The sequence below is a fragment of the Amia ocellicauda genome, chromosome 4 (assembly GCF_036373705.1).
Source record: "Amia ocellicauda isolate fAmiCal2 chromosome 4, fAmiCal2.hap1, whole genome shotgun sequence".
In the NCBI taxonomy this organism is placed as follows: Eukaryota; Metazoa; Chordata; class Actinopteri; order Amiiformes; family Amiidae; genus Amia; species Amia ocellicauda.
Genome location: NC_089853.1, coordinates 20390021 through 20411530, shown reverse-complemented (window position 1 = coordinate 20411530; position 21510 = coordinate 20390021). Strand labels below are relative to the sequence as shown.

Here is a 21510-nt window from a genome sequence, read left to right as displayed (position 1 = left end):
TTTATTGTGCAGTGCATCATACAGTGTGTCACAATGGGGGGTTGGCACTTCCTGTCATAGCAACAGAAAGTGAGTGAGCAGAGGGCAGTACACAGCCAGGCCTTGTCTCATAGGAACCACCAGCAGACTGACCAGTGGTGCTAGGAGACAGGGCTGAAAATAAAAACACCAATCTGAGAACAGACTGCCAAACACACTTAAAAAAATAACAGTGTTGTTTGTTTTAGTGTTCTTTAAAAAAATAAAACTAATGACTACATTTTAGTTAGTAGTTTGATATGCTTTGGTTCTATCATACCAACTCTATATTATTATTATTATTATTATTATTATTATTATTATTATTATTATTATTATAGACGAAGTAGTAGCAGAACCTTTAACAGAATCTGCATTTTCTATAGGGTTTACAAATCTTTTTACAATGATGGCAAATGATTTGCAGTTGACTGTAACACTGAAGGAACATGGAGCATTTTGTGCTTCCTTGTTTTTGATGTATTATTTAATCATTACTACTGTTTGTGTGCATCTGAGCTGCATCTGTGCCTTTACTGTAGCAAAACATGCTAAGCAGTTTAATTTGTGCCTCCTCTGTCTTCAGCTCAGTCTCTCTGGGTCACCGCCAGGGCCGGCCTGCAGCAGAAGGAGGCACATTCCCACACATTATGTCAGAGCTGTTAAATCATTGCCCTCTCAAATCGCTGCCTACTTCTTTTGTTTTCCTGCCCTGATTTCTTTCTTTTAGAAATATCAATGTCTCACATTCCGTAAGCTTTAAATTTGTATCAGTGCTATTACTGTATAATTTATGTAGATTTGATTTCATATCCCTGGTCTGTGTAACACATTACAGCCAGGCAGCTAGCGCAGTGTGGAGTCATGGGCCGGGATTCTTCGGGGCGGTGTGTGGGTGGAAAGCTGTGGAGCCGGAGTAGAAAGGCGTGTAGAAAAAAAAAAAAGCAAAAGCAATCACTTTGGTCAACGTTTTTGTTTTGCTTTATTTTAGTCTTCTTATAGTGTGTGAACAAAACCATCACACTCTCAAAATAATGTATTTTATCAGGTTGTTCAGGCTTAATAGGTCTGTAGTACAGAGCCTTATTTAGCATTGATGTCACAACCCCATAGAACATGAGCAAAACATCTCACTGCCTATCCATGAACACGTTGCATGCACTACATTTTAATATAAATCAAACATGGGCGTGGTAGTTAAAAAAACATGCAATTTGACCATTATTTACAGTATACCATAACCTCCTAATCAATTTAAGATGATATATATTTGTATTTGAACAAAAAACAAAAATAATCACAAACAAAGAAAAATAAATACATAACGATTCATCACTGAATGCTGTATAAACAACATTTGTCGTGCGAATGGGTGTATTGTTACGCCAGCATTTCTAAGTCACTGCGCCTTTAAGAACATTCGGCTGTCTTCTACGCAGGCGTCGTGTCAGAAGTAGCACTTCCTGTTGATAAAACATGGGCAACTAAGCTTTGATGTTTTCTGTCTTTCTTTATACAGTATTTATGGATTTTGGTGGGGGGAGGGGATCTGACTTCGTGGTCGTAATAAAACACTCTCACAGACAATCAAACTGTTTTTGTTTCGAAGGAAGATGTATTGTTATAATGCAACAATATCGTTGAATGTGTAAAAGCTTTTTGTTCCCAAAACTTTATAAAGAATAATGAAAATAAATGATTAAGCTAATAGATTTGATTATTTACGTGTATTTATTAATATTTAAAATGCAAATAAACCCCTTTATGAAGAGCCGCGTCAAATTGAGATCCACATTATATTACTATCGCCCTTCCGTGACCTGAAGAGAGGCGTCCCTCCAGCCGTGACGTCAGAGAGGTAGAGAGATGTCATGGCGTCTTTGGAGCAGGAGCTGGAGCTGCAAGCCTGATAAAGACTAGGCGTTAGTGGGAGCCGAAATGGAGAAAAATGCAAACCTCCATATGGATATCGGAGGAGGTGCTCCCTGTTCTGCCAAAACAAGGGAAATGGCCGATGATAAAGCGCCCAGTTGTCTGAAAAGCGGAGGCGAGAGCTGCAAGACCATTACTGCTGCTGCTCCTCTCAGTACTTTAGGTTGTACTAGTAGTACTACAACAACAGACACTGCCAGTGTTGATCCCTCGGGTTATCAGAAATCTGACGATAGTCGGGAAAATTGCGGATCTCTGCCGGCTGGGAGCAGCCCGGTCCAGTCCAGCCTCGGGGAGGGGAGCACCGAGCAGCTCAGCAATGGGACGGGACACAGCCAGTGCTCGGGACCCAACGGCGGCGGTGATGGTGAGGTTAGTGGTACTACAACAAAGTTGGTCAACAACAAAGCGGGTGGACCTCCTTCTTCTGCAAAAAGCACAGCCGCGATTGGCATTGCAGACGTCCAGGAGTGTGCATCGCCCGGGCAGCAAAAGCTCTCCCCTCCCACCATGCTCTACACGGACAAAATAAGTCTGAGCTCCATAGGGTTAGTTTCCAGTGAGCATCTGAGCGAGGATCCGAGCGGCAGTGACCCCAGCCCGGCCGGGGAATCGCGCAGCATCGACTCCCTGGAGTCCTTCTCCAACCTGCACTCCTGCCCCAGCTCCGACCTGACCAGCGAGGGGGCCGAGGACAGGGTGCTGGCCAGCGCCCTGCAGAGCGACGAGCTCGGAGCCGGGGGTGCCCAACTCGCCGTCCCCGTCAAGGACCGCGGCGCCGGCCAGTCCGTCTACCACATCAAGTGGATCAAGTGGAAAGAGGAGAGCACCCCCATCATCACCCAGAACGAGAACGGGCCGTGTCCCCTACTTGCCATCATGAATGTCCTTCTGCTGGCGTGGAAGGTAAATAGTTTACATGGCATTCAAACACACAAACAAGGATGGCTTTGCATTTCGCTGCTTCAATATGAAGTACATGATCAATAATAATAATAATACTAATCTATGTTCTTTAGGGTGATATGACCAAACAGGCTATAGCTGCAGCTCTGCAATGATTTCTCTAACACATCACCAACAGGTTTGAAGCTGGCATGCTATTGTACTGAGCGGGAGGGAGGCAGAAGGGGAGTTGACCCAGTTTGGGAAGTAATTTCCTCTCTCACAAATAAACATCTTCTAGAGATTGCCGCTACCACTTGGGAATTTAAAAAACGAGCATGTTTTCAATATATTTTGAAATACTTTTTTGTGTGTGCAAATAATTGCATTGCTGTTTTATCTTCAGCTTGTTTTCTCAAGGAAATTCAAATAACATTTATGGCGTCCCCCCCTATTCGTAAGTGTCTGTGCCATTGGTGCCATGGTACTTGATACCACTTTAACGATAGGAAATGCTAAGGCGCGGTTTGTGTGTACACTCTCCGGGTAGCATACTTGCATACAGTGAGTTTGTGTTCAAGAAGAAAGTAAGTTTTAGTTGAAAATTAAAACTACCCTTAACACCAAAAGCATCTGCAATACATTTCTCTGGCTCAGTTTTGTCTTTTTGCCTTGTGCCTGTGCCCAAACTGACTACTGAATTGTGCAAGGCAGACTGATTCATTCAACCGTACAAAGAAACATCCCTGGCGTTAAGTGTTTCAAGGTTGGTCATACAACATACAGCGTTGCTCAAAATCCGTGTCTGTGTCTGTATTTGTATTTCTTTCTATTTGAATGGCCGCTGAACAGTTAAAAACTAACATTACCTGCCTGGAAAGAAGTGCTTGGGCAGTTTATGCAAATGTGAAAATGAAGGCACCAGATAACATTAGCTGACAAGAATCGGCTAAAAGAATACAATTAAAAATAAAATTACATATCCACTATAGATAAGAAATGAAATGAATCTAATTAAACTGTTCTAATGCACATCATCCATATTTTATAAAACACAAAGAGTTGCCTCTTTCACACTGATTCACAGATGATCCCATCTCTATCTTCAGGGTGCTTTGTTTGGCTCCAGTTTGAATTTCCGTTGAGTCATTCCTTGGAGAGCAGCTCTTTCCCTCTTATGAAGGGCTCTCTCCTTCACTAAAGATGAAAAAAAAAGCTCTTTAGTAAGGGCCCCTTTGTTAATCTGCTGTCCAATTGCCTGCTAAATACATACATGTATATATGGCACCAAATGTTCTACAATGCCCTATGTTTTTTTTTTTAATTGGGCCTGTAGAAATAAGATACAGGCTGTACTTTGTCAACTGCATCTAAATTTTGTCTGTTTCAGTAATGTTTAGGAAAGCAGCCCAGAGAGCATAGAGTAGGGGCAGAGTCAAAGGTCATTGGACGTGTGTTGCAGGAGTGTCTCCAATGAAGACCTGTTCCACACAGAAAGATGAGTGATGACAGGCCGTGCTGTCTGTTCCCCCCCTCTGCCTCTCCTTTGCGTGTGTGTGCTGCTGTGTCAGCTGGGATGCTCATGATTATTATGAAGATTAGAGACCACAGCTTTTTCTTGTTTGTGTTTTTGTTTAGCACCGTAGTCTTCTAGTTTGCCACAGATTTACTTTCGTACTGATCGAGGTCTTTCCTCCTGGAGACACATGCGTGGCTTTTTTCACAGCAGGACCGTCAGCAGCCTCATGTCTCTGCGGGAAGCTTCCTTTTGCTTCCTGTGCTTTGAAAATTCGTGAAGAATTGGAAGTCTGCTTTAGTTTGCTATGCACGGCCACTTCCTGTGTCAGCTACCTTGATATGACAGGTCTCCCACCTTGTTAGCATACTAGCCAAGCTGGTGTGTGTGGAACCATGAAAAGGTCCCTAGTGTCACTGGGTTTGATCTTGGGTACAGGGTTGTGTGGCTTATACTCTACTGTCATATACAATTAATTTGACTTATTTCACTGCAGGAGGGTGTGAAAATCAATTGGTAAGCTATAGATCACTACTGCTTTTGTAAGGCATCCTAAAAATAAAGAAAACTATCAAATATAACATTAATTAGTCTTCCCCTCTCCTCTGCTGAAGTGTGGGTCTGTAACATTAGCATATACATTAACAGTGGACAGGAGGGTTTCCAGTAAGGCCTTGTTTGTACCTTAACGAGCTGCCAAGTCCTCTTATTTTGTTAAACGAAGCTATAAACTGTAATCAGGCCGCTTTGCGTTTCTTAACTTGTAGGGAGAGCCAAGGGACACAAAGGCCAGAATATGCATCAGCAGAGGAAGAAAAACAAAAGTGGGAGAAGCCACAAGATCACTCCCTGAACCTAATGACTAACGTGCAACTCACTGTGGAGAACTGCACTTCCCTGCACTAGTAACTATGATGCTTACTTAATATTTGTGCATTAAAGTGGCCTGTCAAGGGACAATGACTACTGAACCCAAACCACACCAGACCTCTCTTTGTGGCTCGCTAGTTTTGAGTTCTTGTTTTACAGTTTCTTCTCTAGCAATTTCCAAAGCTAACCGACCCTCCTTTGTGTTTCTGCTCGCTGCAGTGCTCTTTACAACAGCATGTCCTTCAGCACTTTCTGCTCAGCTCCAGTATCAGGGACCTCTCGCCACTAATACGTTTTCCTGCATTAGATCCCAGATCTAAATCCACATCCATGTATCCCGACTTAATTTACATTGGAAAGATAGCATTTAATTACGGTCTTCAGAAGCCTTACTTGCAGATTTTGTTTCAGGCTGGTACAACTTCCTGCGTCTCTGTGTTCGAGTACATGCTGGACTTTCATTATGATTGTTGAGAGACATAAACGCTGTTAATAAGCGATATAGCAAACAAGGAGTGTATGAAAAGCCTGGTGTTTGTATTACATTGCAGTTTTTTATTTTTTAATTAAAATCTAATGCTACAGTTTTCTAGTAGGAAAGAATAAAAATACATAAACCAGTGGGGTTGAATCCTTTATAAAGCACTTTTTTATATAAAGAATATACGGCTAGGAGGCAAATTTAATGTACACCAAAGTTTGTGCAGTAACACTGTAAATATAACTTTCAGATAGCTGGTCAAAGGAGAGTAAGATGCTTGCAAAGGCAAATGAAAAATGACCCCACTATCCATCCAAATGGATTTTTCTTATTTTTGCTTTTCCTTTTCGACACAATACGTTACAACTTCAGTTTGGGTACAACAAAACAACAACCCGGGACCCTTTGTCAATGTTCTTGTGTTCCAGTGTTGTTATATGGGGGTGGTGGTGTTGCCATTGTTATTCCCACTGTTTTTAAGGGTGCTCCTTTTCAATGCACTCTTGTATGTTGTTGTAATTGTTGTCATAGTTTTCAGTGGTCATTATTTTCAGTGCAGGCTGTTTTGCTGAACTACCCATAAAAGATGCTTTCCCTTACAGGTGAAGATGCCCCCTATGATGGAGATCATCACAGCAGAACAGCTGATGGAATATCTAGGTAAGTGAGAGGCATGTGGCAGCTCTTCAATCTTCTAAAATCGCTAGGGGTTAAAAGTGAAATAGGATTGTAGAATGCTTCAGAAATGTATATTACAGGATCAGAGACCTGCACTGTGTCAGCACACTCGACGACAGTAGCCAATAATTGAGGGGTAGCTGAGCTTCGAAGAAGTAACTGTCTTTTGTGATGAGGCAGGTCAAACGAATGGTTCATGATTGAAATTTCTTCTGTAGATTACTTGCAATAGTCTTAAAAAATACGTAACTTATGGGGTTTAGAAACTGTGGTTTATGTAATCATGTGTTGCAACAGGGTTGTATGCAATACCTGTAATGTTTCGGCATGTACCAGAAGATAACATCCTGGTTGCGTTTTTTTCACCTCACAAGATATTTTCTCTCATGCGGTATGTGTGTTACTGTGGACAGAGCTGTCAGGATGTGAAGTGGACAGAAGGATTGACAGGGGTGTCACTGAGCTCTTGAGACACTGAAATGTGTAACGGTATGAGTGTTTCAATCCAGCTGGAAGTGGAGCTGATTGTTTGTTTGGTTTTGGTACGTGTCTTGTCATTTTTCTCTGGTGCTTTTTTCCCCCCTTAGGTAATTAGGTGGGATTCTTGATGCATGTATAGGAAAAGTCTGGATGCTGGAAATATTTACATTGAATGTAATTGAGTTTTTGAATTCCTGTCACCTAGGTGTAGGGCTGAGAAAAGCCCCGTATAGCTTTTAGCAGTTTGTTGTATTGCTCAGAAAGCCATGTTGCAAATTGCTACCCTGCAACCTTTTACAGTATATTTAGCTAGGAGCCAAAGACATTAGAGCAAGTCTGGACTGGCAGAACAAACTTGCTGACCCTAATTATAAGCTGGAGTGTGGTAATTATGTGCCATCCTGTCTGAGTCATGACTGTGTTGCACAACACCCCGACCAAGCCTTTACCCTTATTACTTCTTTCTTTCTTTTTAAACTCCTTTAAGTTGAACCAAGTTCTCTTTCTTTCGATAATGACCACTTCTATCTGCGATCTACACCTGCGGTATTCAATTCCACATACAAGTTATAAATAAGAGGGGAAGATTAATCCTTACTATCCTGTGTCTGTAATGGACTCTCACTGGAACACCTCTCTCCTCAGTGTTTGTGAAATGCACTAAATTTTTCCAGCATCTACACCTTTGTCTTTATCTGTTCTTCTTTTATAATCTCTGTATCGACTACCGTGGCATTATAACACATTGCGTTTAAAGCCAACTTTGGAACCTACACGTGTCTGTACAGTTTTACAGTGATCTTGTCTGATTCACTTAATTGGCAGTTGCTGATTTGGGATCCTTGGCCCACACTCAGATAAACAGAAATCTTGGATTACTGGCCTTGAGACCATGGTACCGCGTTACTTCTTAGCTGTTACAGTAACTGCCAACACAGACTATGGAAGCGCTGACGCTCGTAACTGCTAATCACTGTTTGGGACTCTATCCCCGTAGGCTGTAGACTGACATCGAACCTTTTTATTTCTTCTAGCCTTCTACAGATTATGGGGATCAGAAATTCAGTTAAAAGACCCCCTGTGGGAAAAGATAAGTTAATACAATTTTTTAATAATCAGTAAGACAATGGATTAAAGGAAATTAAATTATCAGAAGACTACCCCTTCCCTCCCAGATTCCCCACATTTATTGAAGTGACAATTACTGTTTCCCACGTTGTCTTCCTTCTCAGTGTATTTGGGACAATCTGTTCGGCCACAAGCTGTTCTGTCAGTGGCTGCATCAGTGTCCGCAACGAGGTTAGAGGTTAGAACAGTGATCTCTTGATACCCACAGTAATCTGATTCCAGCCCAAGCAGGAGCATTGTGTGTGGACTTAGCAGGAGAATCAGTGTGGACCAGTGCAGTTCTGTCTCATTCGGTCTATAGCTTTGTACGAGGAAGGTGATCTGGATGTGCCAGGGGAGGGGAGCATTGTTTAGTGTTGTTGTGAGAGGTCAGCAGGTCCAGCACAGAGCTGGGGAATCACCTGGCTGATGGCAGTGAAAGACGAGAGTGTTTATGCATCATCGTGGGCACTGCTGCCGTAACTCAAACTCCCCCCTCCCTCCCTTGCACCCTCCCCCCACAGTCCTGCTGGCATGTTCCTGATCCTCTGGCACGGCCTGAGCCCTGAACCACCGTCAGACTCTTCATATCCATTCAATCCAGGCACCCCTGTTTGCAGGATCTAGATCACTGACAAATCAAAGGCAGTGCTTTCTTAATTCTCAATGTTCTTGGGCATATTTACTCAAATTAAGTTAGCAAGTATAAGCTATCTAGCAGCATCTGTGTTATATATTTTTAATGACAGTAATACAATTAGGGTTATGTTATGACCTGGGCTAGGGTTAGATTCCCCAGTCATCTTGGGGGTTAACTAGGGGTTAACAGTTGTCTGTTAAGGTTAGGATTGCTTATACTGAGTTAACAGCAGTAGATATGTGTGTATGTAGCTGCAAATTGAGATGTCCGTGTGCTTCTTTCTAGTGCGTGTGCTTGCGTGGGTGCGTTTGTGTGGTGGGGGAGGTGGGAGGTGGAGAGTCACGATAGGTGCAGGGGAGAAGATACTGAGGTAAGCCACCTGCAATAATTAAGAGCCATCTGCAGGAAAAATACATGCATAACTATTCAAAGTTGGTTTTATAAATAGCCTAATAACTTTCATATAAATAGTAATTTCCGTTATATTAGCTATTCAACAGGCTTCAAAGTGGATAGCGGTTTCTTTTTTTAGCCATGCATCAATGTGGAAGCTCAACTGTGGGATCTCTCCACAGTGCTCCCTCAGCTGCTCAGCTGGTGTATATATATATATATATATATATATATATATATATATATATATATATAAAAATAAATAAAAAAAATTGCAGCATATAGAGGAATAAGTGTGTACAACTCTCATCACAAGGGAGTGAAGGACAGAGAGACTGGGGGGAGGGTGGTCTCGGCAGAGCCCCAGACTAACACAGTGAATGCATTACTGACTGACAAACTCCTGACAGGAAACAGTCCATATCTGATTGGTCACTTGCCTGGAGCAGAAGCGGATTCTTCTCTATTTCATTCCCGAGGAAGTAGGCAGAAAAGTGGGTGTTATTTTTTCCTAGATATTTGTAATCTAATTTAATAAACAATACTTTAGAAAAATCAGGAAAGTTAGAATCAAAGCTCGGTGACCTTCCCTTCACACTGACTTATGTGGCCGAGACTTTCTACCTGTATTCTGTGTGGACCATGTGTTCCCGGTGCTGAGGGATTTCTGTAATCTTATTTTTTCTACATTTAAGATATTTCTCTCAATAGGAGCATCAAAAATAATGTTTATACCACAAATGTAAATTACAGTTATCCATAGTGGACTGAAAATGTGTATCCTGTAACGTAACACATACTTTAGGCATCCTGTTACAGCAAAGTTGTTGCTATTGTGATATCAACGTCTGCCAAGGAACATCCCTTAATTACTGCTTTCCCTGTTTTTAGAGGTAATATGGTCTTGTACTGCGTGTGTTTTAAGCATATAATGTAAGGCATGATTTCATTGATTTTAAGTTAGGAAGTGTCCAGTGGGAAGAATATATTAGTATTGTGTTGTTGTTCTGCATAGTGTTTGTTAAACCTTGTAGGAAAACCATACTGCAACTCTGGTTTTGATTTCCAGGTGTCTTGGATAAAATCTGATTAAAATTAATTAAAAAAAAAAAACTTTGTGTGTTGTGAAAAACAACACTGCCCTGTGGAAAGTGCTCCAGGATATATATATATATATATATATATATATATATATATATATATATGTCAACTGTTTAGGATGCTGAATTTAAGGGCACTGCAAAAATGCTCTGTAAAAGCTATCACCTTGATATTCCACCTATGTCTACACAGAGAGGACGAAGATGATGTTCATTTCATGTTTGCAACACTGTCTTTTTCTTTTCTGAGTGCAGCAAGTAAAAGATTAAAAGGAGAGAGAAGCATGCTGTGAGAACTGCAGAGGATGCGTTTCTGGGGTCTGTGGAACAGTAAATACACAGCTAAGGGCCACACCTGCTCCTTCCCTCTGTCCCACCGGGAAACGCAAGCCAAGCCTGCGTTCATTAGTGAGCTGTGGGAGAGGCTTTTCCCGAAACAGCCTCTGTTCACATTGCCGTTGATCCACACAATTCACACTTATTTTTATTGATTTGGTAGTTTTTCTTTTACTTTTTAATTTCTGCTAGGCTTTTCTAGTTTGTCTGCTCTCTGTGTCTCACCCTGCTGTTTTTTTTTTCTTGTTCTGCAGGAGACTACATTCTCGATGCCAAACCCAAAGAGATCTCTGAAGCTCAGCGATTAAACTATGAGCAGGTACAGGTTCCAGGAGAGAGAGAGAGAGAGAGAGAGAGAAAAAAATATATTTTATATTCTCACATGTATGAGATGCACAGTGCTACCAACAGGGATGTCTGTGTATAATTCTGGTGGTAACAAAGCACATGAGACGCACAGGCATGACTTCTGCAGATGGAGCTCCGCGTGATCAGAGCGCTGAGCATAACGGGAGACCACGTTCTGTGCACCCAGCCCTGTTCACATCAAGCCTGTGTTACTGTGCTGGAGCTTGAGCATCCATGTGCTATAAAGGCAAGTCTGGGAAGGAACTGGCTGTGGATGACGGTTGGCGTGGAATCAATGCCAGTGCCTTTACCTCGCGTGTCATTCAGAGCAAGGTGATGAGCATGTTGTAACCCAGAGTTATTTGTACATGAAATGTTGGAGGGTTGGGGTCACTTGGCCAATTTTGTCTGAGCTGTTTCCAACCCCCCCCCCTGGAGCTGTGTGAACTCTCAGAGCTTCTGGGAGAGTATGTGGGTCTGAACGGCACTCCCTTCACCTCGCCTCCTTCTCCAATCTCTCAGTCCTGTGCGGAACAGAGCGTGCAAGCTGGCTCCACAGCCTGAGGCTTTTTTTATTAGAATTTTTTTTAAAGATTTTTATTTTGCTTTTTAACCTGCAGATGGAGAATGCTGAAAATAACATCCAGCGGCAAATATATTTATAATAATGCACAAGATTGGTTAAATACCTAAGCCAGTATGAGAGTCTCCGCTTATCACCATTAACTTAAGACCTAGGCCCTGTTAGAGTGCTGCTTATACAAACCGGGTGAAAGCATCGAGGAGAGGTGATTGTTGTTTTCTCATTCCCCTTTAACACTGCTTCTTCATCAAACTAGAGAGAACACATATAAGAAATGAAAAGATAGACATGAAAATGGGGGGAGAAAGCATTTGAAATGTATTATAAACTGATCTCAATTGTGGAGAAGCAGATCACTTATTTCAGAATTGTGGTTTGGGAAACGGAGTTATTAATCTGTTTGTTTTCTCTTAATGCAAAACAAAAATGCTTTTGAAAAGCTGGTCTCCACCATGCACCGTTTTCTGTGGAAGGATTTTGTACAGATGATGATCATTATAGTTTTTTCTGGCTTTGTTTTCATTTCCCATGTTAAATCTGTGAGGGAGGGTTTCTGAGGTGTAGCAGAAAGGATATAGTGTTTGAGATGACGGCAAAGCCGGGGTGTATTTCAGCGTTAAAGAGGTTTACAGTAATGGGAGGGGTGTGTGTGTGTGTGTATGTGTGTTAATAATGGAAGTGTTTTTAAGGGGGTGTTTCCATTGTACCAGTAGAGAGAGGTGGCTAAATACTAGATATAAACGGATACAAAGAATTGCATAAACAAACAGTAAAGAATTTGCCTTAAACTGTGCTGGATAAGGAATGTATAACATTACCCAGCTATATTCACATATATTCATTTAAAAGTGGGGGGGGGGGGGAGTGTGTGTATAGCCATAAAACAACATAATGAATAACATGTTGATGTATTCATGCAGTGTAATTTATGTAAAGTGTTATTCCAACCATGGTTATGGATATTTTCAGAGTTGCGTGCTCTCTCCGGTCTGGCAGCTGGAGTTTCCCGTCAATCTGAACGTCGAGCTCTGGCTGCAGTCAGGCTGGTTTGTGATTCGCAGCGCAGTGTATGCCTGTGTTGAGGCCCTTTTCCATTTTATTTTTTTATATATATTTTTATCACCATTAATAATGAAAAAGAAAGGAAAGCAGATCTGGGTCTCAATTTGGAACCTCAGTAATTTCCAGTTGCCTGTTCTTTGAAGATTATATCCCAGCAGTGAGATGTAGAATCTCAAAGTAACGAGGAGCAGTCTTGAATGTGGTTGAGGTTCTAGGAAGAATGTTGGAAGTGGAGGAACAGAACTGGGATACAGCAACCAGCGTCCCACCCCTCAGTGCCCCAGCTGGCAGCGAAATCTGAGAGCAGAGCGAGAGCTGAGGTGCAGGACACCAGTCGTGTGTCTGCTGCTTGGCGAATCCATAAACCTCCATGTGACAGGAAGAGGCACATAAAAAGTCAATTAAGTGGTCTGCTAAAGATCCATTCCAGTCTAAGCGCAGCTGTGCTGGTCTCATGAAGCCAGAAGCCAATGAGAGATGGAAATGCGGTGGCCGGTTCCCTTTTTTTTCCTCATCCTTTTATTTTCCTTGCCTTTCTCCTCCCTTCTTTTAGAGGCTGCTTCTGTGGTGGATCTTGCAAGTCTTTGTTACTCTAATGAACTGGTGAGAGGAAATAACCTGGAATTACTAATGCAGTTTAAGTAAAACCACACAGTTTATTTTACCTTATGATATTAAAATTTTCCGTGCGATTCTAGCTTCCCCATCTCGCATGTCAGACGTCTGAGCCAGGGAGCGTGTGGGCAGGGCAGCAGTGAGGCGAGGCTGCAGGCCAGACCACAGCACTGGCCGCACTGGGACCCTCTTGTGCCAGACACCATAGCAGAGAGAGAGCTGTGCTGCTTGGCCCCATGATCACTAGGCTGAACCGCAGAGCTCTGGGCCGAGCCAGAATTGAGACCCTGCCAGCCCTGTGGGGGTGGGATAGGAACACGAGAGTTGGCTTTGGGACTGATGATTTGTTGCTTTGCTTTTCTTTTCTTTCCGATGTGCATGTTGGTGTGGCCTGACCGAGACCACAGCTTTCTGGTGCCACGGGGCAGGCTGACCGACACCGGCAGTGTGTGAAGGGAGCTCAGACACACTGTTCTCTCTGCACCACGGGATCCTGTCCTTTTGGCTGCGCTGTAAGAGCTTGGATGTCCCCTTAGCCCCCTGGAAGAATCCCAATCTCTGTTCCAAGACTGACAGTAGGATTTTACTGCAGTATTTTCCACTGACCAGAAGGCAGAATAAAAAGAGAGAGATAAACTGGATTTGGATATGATAGGGGAGTACATTAAAAACAACACAACTTCAAGAATAACTGTTAGTCAGCCCAGTCATGGGTCATGTGACACCATCTCATCTGACTGGGTGTTTTCAGTGGTAGGGTGCTTTCTTTTCTTTTTTTTTTTGCAGAATGATCCGTGCATCATTTTCTGGGAATGCACACAGATGACAGTGTAAAATGCTGTTGAAAGGCTCTTAACAGCTGCATGGAGTGCGTGCAGGAGAACGAACACAATGCAGATCCAGCTTCTGTGACCAACAGCCCCCCAACTCTGTGAGCTGTGAGCACCTGGGCATGGCTGCCTGGCCCATCCCCAAGGTCAAACAGGCCTTGTTAACAGAGCTGCGTTAGAGGCTCTGCTTGTTCCGAAAGTGTGATAAGGAGATGACGGAGGGATATGAATTTTAATATCTGAAAGCCAGGCGTTGCTATCGTGATCCCTTTTCCGTAGCTTGATTTCATTGGGCCTGGTTTCTGTTCAGTTTCAGCTCAAGTGGTTTCAGGCGGTGGCTCTGGCGGGCACACAGTGAGTTTATGCTTTTCCTATTTTGAGTCAGCTGGCTCTTCTCATGTGCCAGCTTCCAGATGTCGCCTGCGAATTAATATTTTCGCCTCCTCTACCTTATTTGAGAGATGGTGATGCGCAGGGAGTAGAACCAGGGATGTGCTGCTGGCTCTGATGGGCTGTGTTTGGTGTGAGGATGGAGAGGGGGGGAAGCAGAGTGCACAGGCAAGTGGGGGGGCGAGGGTTGCTTCGGTGACTCAGCACTGAAAGGGAGAGGGTGTGGGGCCATATGGAGCATGTGTAGCTTATGCAGGTGGGAGCTCCCCACTTGGGATTCTCCCCACAGATCTTCCCTCGAGTTCCACACCACACAGCTCCACCCAGTAGGGTGATAAGCCTGACACGCGGGGGGAGGTTTTAATGCTCTACTGATTTCACAGGGGGGTTACATCACCATAAGGAGCTTGTGTACACAATGAGCCCAGTTAAACGTGTGTGTTTGTGTGTGTGTGATTGCGTGTGTGGGTTCACAAATTTTAACAGTGCATTTGCTCTCTTGCAGAACATGAGTGATGCCATGGCTGTGCTGCACAAGTTGCAGACGGGGCTGGATGTCAATGTAAGGTTTACGGGAGTGCGTGTCTTCGAGTACACGCCCGAGTGCATAGTTTTCGACCTGCTCGACATCCCACTGTACCACGGCTGGCTCGTCGACCCGCAGGTGAGTGGCTCCAGGTGTGCTCTGCTGGTCAGGATTAATTTGGTTTAAAATGCTTCAAGACCCCTGCCAAACTGAAATATGCATCCCCCACAACAAAATAATTCTGTTATACCTGCAAAACACCCATGAGTGCCTGCCTGCTGCCAGAGCCTCTGTCTCAGTCTGTGTGATGCCCAGAGTTGTGAGTTTGTCTGCTCTGTTTTGTGTTTGGAATTGTGGGGCATGCACATTGTGGTAGTTGGGGCTGGGCTGGTAGGGAAATAGCTGTGAGTATGAGCTGTGCAGTCTGATGAAAATGGTGACCAGGCTCTCCCTCTCTCATTTCCATCCTTCTTTCTCTCTCCTCAGATGAGTGACATTGTGAAGGCAGTGGGGAACTGCAGCTACAACCAGCTGGTGGAGAAGATAATCTCTTGTAAACAGTCCGATAACAGCGAGCTGGCAGGGGAAGGTGGGTGGTTGTAGTGTGCTCTTCCTCTCTAGTTCCTCTCTCTGAGACAATAAACAGGAGGCCAGCTGATAAGCTCTCTTAAACTCCACTCTTCCTTTTCCTGTCTCTCTCTCCCCCTATCTGTCATGTGATTTTTGGATGCTCCTGAAAGTTGGCAGGACTGTACCGCTGTGTCCTGTACTGACTGACGGCACAGTCATGGCATGTTCATAAGAACATAAGAAAGTTTACAAATGAGAGGAGGCCATTCGACCCATCGTGCTCGTTTGGTGTCCATTAATAACTATTTTTAAATGTTTCAAAATTTTCAGCTTCAACCACATCGCTGGGGAGTTTGTTCCAGATTGTGAAAACTCTCTGCATGAAGAAATGTCTCCTGTTTTCCATCTTGAATGTCTTGAAGTCCAATTTCCATTTGTGTCCCCGGGTGCGTGTGTCCCTGCTGATCTGGAAAAGCTCCTCTGGTTTGATGTGTTCGATGCCTTTCATGATTCTGAAGACTTGAATCCAGTCCCCACAGACTCCTCTGTTCCAGGGTGAAAAGGTTCAGTTCCTCAGTCTCTCAGTAGGACATTCCCTTCAGACCTGGAATAAGCCTGGTTGCTCTCCTCTGAACTGCCTCTAGAGCAGCGATATCTTTCTTGAAGTGTGGAGCCCAGAACTGTCCACAGTATCCAGATGAGCTCTAACTAGTGCATTGTACAGTCTGAACATTACTGCCCTACACTTTTGACAATATACCCTAACAATCGGTTTGCCTTTTTAATTGCTTCCCCACATTGTTTGGCTGGAGAAAGTGAGGAGTCCACATAGACTCCTAGGTCATTCTCATGCGTTAGCAGAGCTGTAAACAGCTGTCTGGCCAGTGTGAGGGTTACTGGAGAGGAGGATCCAGTGTGTTTGCCCATCAAGGTGTCAAACCAAAAACCAATGCCGTAATCTTGTCTAATATCTGCGCTCTGTGCTCTGGCTACCATTAGGCTGGTGCTGGTCATGTGGAACAGCACAATGTGATCATGGGAGGATTCCTTTTCAGAAAATGTTGGGGGGGTATGCATCTACAGCCCACAAATTACAGATTTGACACAGTCTATCACGTACAGGAAATTCCCGATTACAGACCATTTCCAACTGCTGGCAGTGATGGTGATAGTACAGCAATTTAGTAGGGATTTTTTTACTTGGAAGACCGGCTTCCAGAAAGCTGTACTCTGAACTGGGAGAAGCAGTGCACCATGGGAGGTCACTCACAGCAGACACCATCTGTTGATGAAGTCATGCAGTCTTCACTCAAATCTCATTGCACAACGGACACAGTGGAGGCCCTTGGTGTTTTACGCTAATGTTTGCTGTAGTTGAGGTTGATTGCTATATAATATGTATATAGCAGTGAAATTTCCCTCCCACGGGAAGCAGGGAGGGGTCTGTGTCCTGGGTCATAGGGAGCCTGCAGCTGTGCAGATGTACTACACTGAAATAGTCCATAAGCTAAGTAATAACTCAATTGTATACTTTACAACTCTGAGGTAGCTGACCCCAGGGATGAGGGCTGGGTTTTTTATTCTCTCTCTACAAGTTGGCGTTTCATCAAGTACGAGTTACTGTTTTTATTTATTTATATAATTCAGATGCATGCTATTTTTGGTTTATGTAAAAGTTTTTTTTTATTGGCCTTGCACATTGCGTTTCATCCTGTTTGTTTGGCAGGGGGTGCTCTGGGATGCTTTATGTGTGAAAAAGCACCTGGTAGGATAGAGGTGGCCAAGTCAGGTGTGTGATTGTGTCTGTATCCCCCCCCAGGCTTCGTGGCAGAGCAGTTCCTCCACAACACAGCCACCCAGCTGACCTATCACGGGCTGTGCGAGCTCACATCCACTGTGCAGGAGGGCGAACTCTGCGTCTTCTTCAGGAACAACCACTTCAGCACCATGACCAAGTACAAGGTAACCGCACGGTACAGCACAATATAGAGACATAGCACAAACTCTGAGCAATATGGCACAGCACTACATCAGATTAACTTGCTCATCACAGCACAGCAGCACAACACAGCAGCTCACCTCACAGGAAAACCCCTCACCGGGGTCCCCTTGGCTCTGGAGGCCACCTAGTGGACTGCCAGGGGATTTACAATGTTTTTTTGTTTGTATTCTTCCCTTTATTTTTCCAGTGTGAGGGGAGGGTGGGGACAGGCCTCTGGGGTGGTTTCCGGGTGCTGCACAAATGCACGGCCCTTCCATAGGGGGAAAAAATGGTTTCCTGTTATCTTCCGGCTGAGGAAGCGCACCTTGCCTGCACAAACGGTTCCAGCCGGCCGCATGCCTGCCAAGTGAAACAGGCCGAACTGCTCCGCTCACCCCACTGACATCATCACAGCACCCGCCTTCGCCTTCCTCCTTCCCCCTTTCTGCTTGCCATGGACCCCAGTGCAATAACTCAAGGAGCTATAGGCGTAGGTCATGGGCGAGGGATGGGTACATATTTCCATAGTAGAGATGTGGCTCTTTCAGAGACTAGGACACTGTGGCCTTGTAGGGATGTATCCCTCAACACACAGCCGATTTGTACAGTTTGTTGTAGCACATCTGTTTTTCGGTTATTATCCCTCTGTCTTTGCTTGATTTTCCCGTACCATCCCGTCTGGAGTTGTTTGCCTTTGTACATTTGTATATTGTTTTTCATTCGGCTGACATTTTATCAGAGGCGATTTACAGGGTACCCAGCAAGGAAAATGCCATACTTTTATATACTTTTATAAAAGATCACACACTATATGAGAATTAAGATGATTAGCCAGTACTTAAAAGACTGGGAACCAACAGTCCGTTGAACTTACTTCCTGTGTGGGGCCAAGGAAAATTACATGGAAGAATTAGAGGGGCAGCTGTACGCTGAATATCCAGTTTCCTTGTTTCTTTTCTGTACACAAATTGACGGATGCACATTCCACCCCCAGGGGCAGCTCTACCTACTGGTGACGGACCAGGGTTTCCTGACAGAGGAGAAGGTGGTTTGGGAGAGTCTGCACAACGTGGATGGCGACGGCAACTTCTGCGACTCAGAATTCCACCTGCGCCCCCCCTCTGACCCCGAGACGGTGTACAGGGGTCAGCAGGACCAGATCGACCAGGTGAGAGTCGGGGCCCTGCTGTGTCCAGGGGATGTGCATATGATACAAACATACTTTACAGCAGCACGTTCTGCTCTGTCCACCCGTATTGCCCTGGCAGAGGATTAGAAGGATCAGGCTTTTTATTTTTACGATTTCTTTATATGATGTTTAAATAAACTTCTTGACAGCTGCACTATTTGTATCTGCATCAGTTAGCATTTAAAGAGGTGTCCAGCACTCGGAATTACTTCTTTGCAACGGTTTTCATTTGGAGGGGTTTCCACTGCAGGAGGTGGTGTGTGTAGGGATGTGATGGGTTTGTAAACCATGTTGGTAGCAAGATTGGGCCCCAGAACCCCTTGCTCTTTTTGGTTTTCCCAAAGTTGTTCAAGGTGTCTGATGTATAGTTTCTAATTTCAGCTGCACAGGATGAGGTCAAGATATATATTTTAGACCTAGCTTCATTTCTTCATTAATCAATCAGTCATTCATTTTCCATATTCATTTATATGGAGTAACTGTGACTGAGCCACAGTAAACCTGTATTTTTGCACAACTCTCCCCTTAGGACTATCTGATGGCCCTATCACTGCAGCAAGAGCAGCAAAGCCAGGACCTGAACTGGGAGCAGATCCCAGAAGGGATCAGTGACCTGGAGCTGGCCAAGAAACTCCAGGAGGAGGAGGACCGGCGGGCCTCTCAGTTCTACCAGGAGCAGGAGCAGGCGCAGGCGGCTGCCGCACAGGGGCAGGTCAGTGTGAGGCACGAGGGGAGACAAACATGCTGAAGGCCGAGTTTTCTATTGAACAAGCAGAGTTTTCTGTTGTTGCAGATGTATGTTAGTCAGAGATACTGTGCTGGGAAGAGGTTTGAGCAGTGTAATGAGAAGAACCAGGCCAGAAATGCTGAGTGAGGGCAGGAAGAGGCAGGACCAGGGTGCAGCCAACCGGTGGAGACCACTGAACTGCGGAAGCCCAAGAGAAAACTAAAGCCCTTGTACCTCACAGTTCCTGCCAAGACTAACTTACCGCTTTTGTTAACAGCGCTGTGTCTCTACAGCCCTCTCTGGGCAGAGCAGTGGCGTGTGAGAGGCAAACCTGTTTAACCCACTGCAACCTTGTGAAAGTGATGAAACGATAAACTTAAAAAGAAAATGTGCATGTCAGCAGGAATATAATGCAAGCTGAACCCCCCCTATCCTCACCTGAAGTCATGAAATGTATGTGAGCAGCAGGATCGAATGAGGAAAATCTTGTATTTATGTATTTATGTAGGAATGATTTTGATGTGTGTTTCTGCAGCAGGGAGCTCAGCAGCCTCAGGGGGCCGCGGCCGCAGCCGGGGCAGCCCCCAGCGCGGGCAAACCCTCCGGGGGCAGCGAGCGCAAGCAGAAGAAAGAGCTGAAGGAAAAAGAGAAAGAAAAGGACAGGTGTGTGCTGTTGTAACTGGGGAGTGGATTACACCTGGAGCCTCGAGTGTAGCCCCACGAAGAGGAGAGCGGACGAGAGAGCAAGCCAGTTTACAACAAGCAAGCGAGCAAACGAACAAGTCCCTCTTCTCACGCCGTCTGTGCCTGCCCCCCCCCAGCATCCTCGTTTTCCCTCACCAAACTTTTTAACCGGAGAACAACAGGAAAGGGTAACAGTCGGCCAAACTTTGTTATGCGTCGCACAGTGCACTATATTTGTGATGGAAGTCCTAGTGTGTTGAGGTTAGAAGTTGATGTATTTTATAGCAAAAAAAAAAAATCTGGATAAAAACGATGGACAATTGCACCTTGTTACAGCAACAGACCTTCCTTTTGAAGAAAATATTCATCGCCTTTTTTTCTTTTTATTCAGTCAGTTAATAAGCTCTTCGTGTATGTATATATATATATGTATATATATATATATGTATATGTATATGTATATGTATATATATATATATATGTATATATGTATATATATATATATGTATATATATATATGTGTATATATATATATATATATATATGTATGTATATGTATATATATATAATACACAATACCGTTATTTTTATTTTATTTTTTCCTCTCTTTGGATCAGTATACAGTGACTCGACCAAACAGAGTCTTTCTAGTAGCAAAAACAGTAGTTGTGTTCAAGGGGCCAGTGTCTCCATGTTTGACTGTGTTGCCAGATAAAGCATGTGTGTGTTTGAGTGAGTGAGAGAGAGAGGTGGGTAGGGGGGGGTGTTGAACCAGCCAGAATATGGGAAGAGAGAATATGGCATAAATTTGTACCTTTCAGCCCTGAGAGGATCAACCCACTGCCCTCTTTGTGGGAGTTGGGAGCAGACAGAACCCCTCTCTCGCTGTGACGTCTTGCAATTTCATCTGTATTCTTTGCAAAGGTTTTCTTCATTATGTTTACAAGTTTGTTGACACATAAAGGCTTCGGGAGTCTGTGTTGTCAGAGGGATGTGCTCAGGAGCCCGCTGAGTGACCGAGTAATCCTAGGTTGCTGAGGATGCAACCACAGCCCCGCCCCCCCAACTCCTCTCTGTGTGCTGCACTCTGAAATGACTATACGGGCATTAATCTCAACCCAGTTTTACAATCTATACCTAACCCAGTTTTGCCTTACTAGGACATACACACTACTCTAACGCTTAATGTCCCAACAACTATTCTACATGTGAGTGTGCATGCGTGTGTGCGCGCATCTGTGTGGGTATGTGTGCGTGTTGTGTGCGTTTTCTATAGTTGTATTACTATGTGGGTGAGTTGGCAAAAAAACAAAATAGCACTTATTTGTAGAATGATAGAGCAAAGTACAAATAAATCAGACATATCTTTTTAAAAAGGGGAAACCAACACACGCTACATAGAGAAATATTATATACTAATATAAAGAGATAGAAGACATTGTTGAGAATGGTGAATAGCTCTCCCCACACTGGCTGAATTTATTGCTTCAGGAGAATCCCAGATAAATGAAAAATCGTCCCCTTGCAGTTAAACTCCAGCGGGCAGAAAAGACCAGGGCTGTTGTATCG

At 44.0% G+C, this 21510-nt stretch overlaps 1 protein-coding gene across 2 annotated transcripts; it reads left to right on the top strand.

The window, feature by feature from the left end:
- Nucleotides 1–1856: 1856 nt before the first annotated feature.
- mindy2 (MINDY lysine 48 deubiquitinase 2) lies at nt 1857–20271 on the top strand. Of its 2 annotated transcripts, none has more exons than XM_066701304.1 (9): nt 1857–2856; nt 6305–6362; nt 10691–10755; nt 14770–14928; nt 15277–15379; nt 17180–17322; nt 18336–18509; nt 19060–19242; nt 19796–20271. In XM_066701304.1, the coding sequence occupies exons 1-9, from the start codon at nt 1957–1959 to the stop codon at nt 19934–19936; spliced, it is 1926 nt and encodes a 641-aa protein (XP_066557401.1). In that variant the 5' UTR covers nt 1857–1956; the 3' UTR covers nt 19937–20271. The 2 variants fall into 2 exon arrangements, with proteins under 2 accessions (XP_066557401.1, XP_066557400.1); XM_066701303.1 differs by having other exon boundaries at nt 19793–20271.
- The last annotated feature ends 1239 nt before the right edge of the window (nt 20272–21510 follow it).

What these genes read in the sequence shown, in the direction of transcription:
- mindy2 (XM_066701303.1), top strand. Translation starts at nt 1,957, where the DNA reads ATGGAGAAAAATGCAAACCTCCATATGGATATCGGAGGAGGTGCTCCC. An exon ending in AGCGATTAAACTATGAGCAG is followed by an intron (nt 10,756 to 14,769) that starts GTACAGGTTCCA and finishes GCTCTCTTGCAG; the next exon opens with AACATGAGTGATGCCATGGC. An exon ending in CAGCGAGCTGGCAGGGGAAG is followed by an intron (nt 15,380 to 17,179) that starts GTGGGTGGTTGT and finishes ATCCCCCCCCAG; the next exon opens with GCTTCGTGGCAGAGCAGTTC.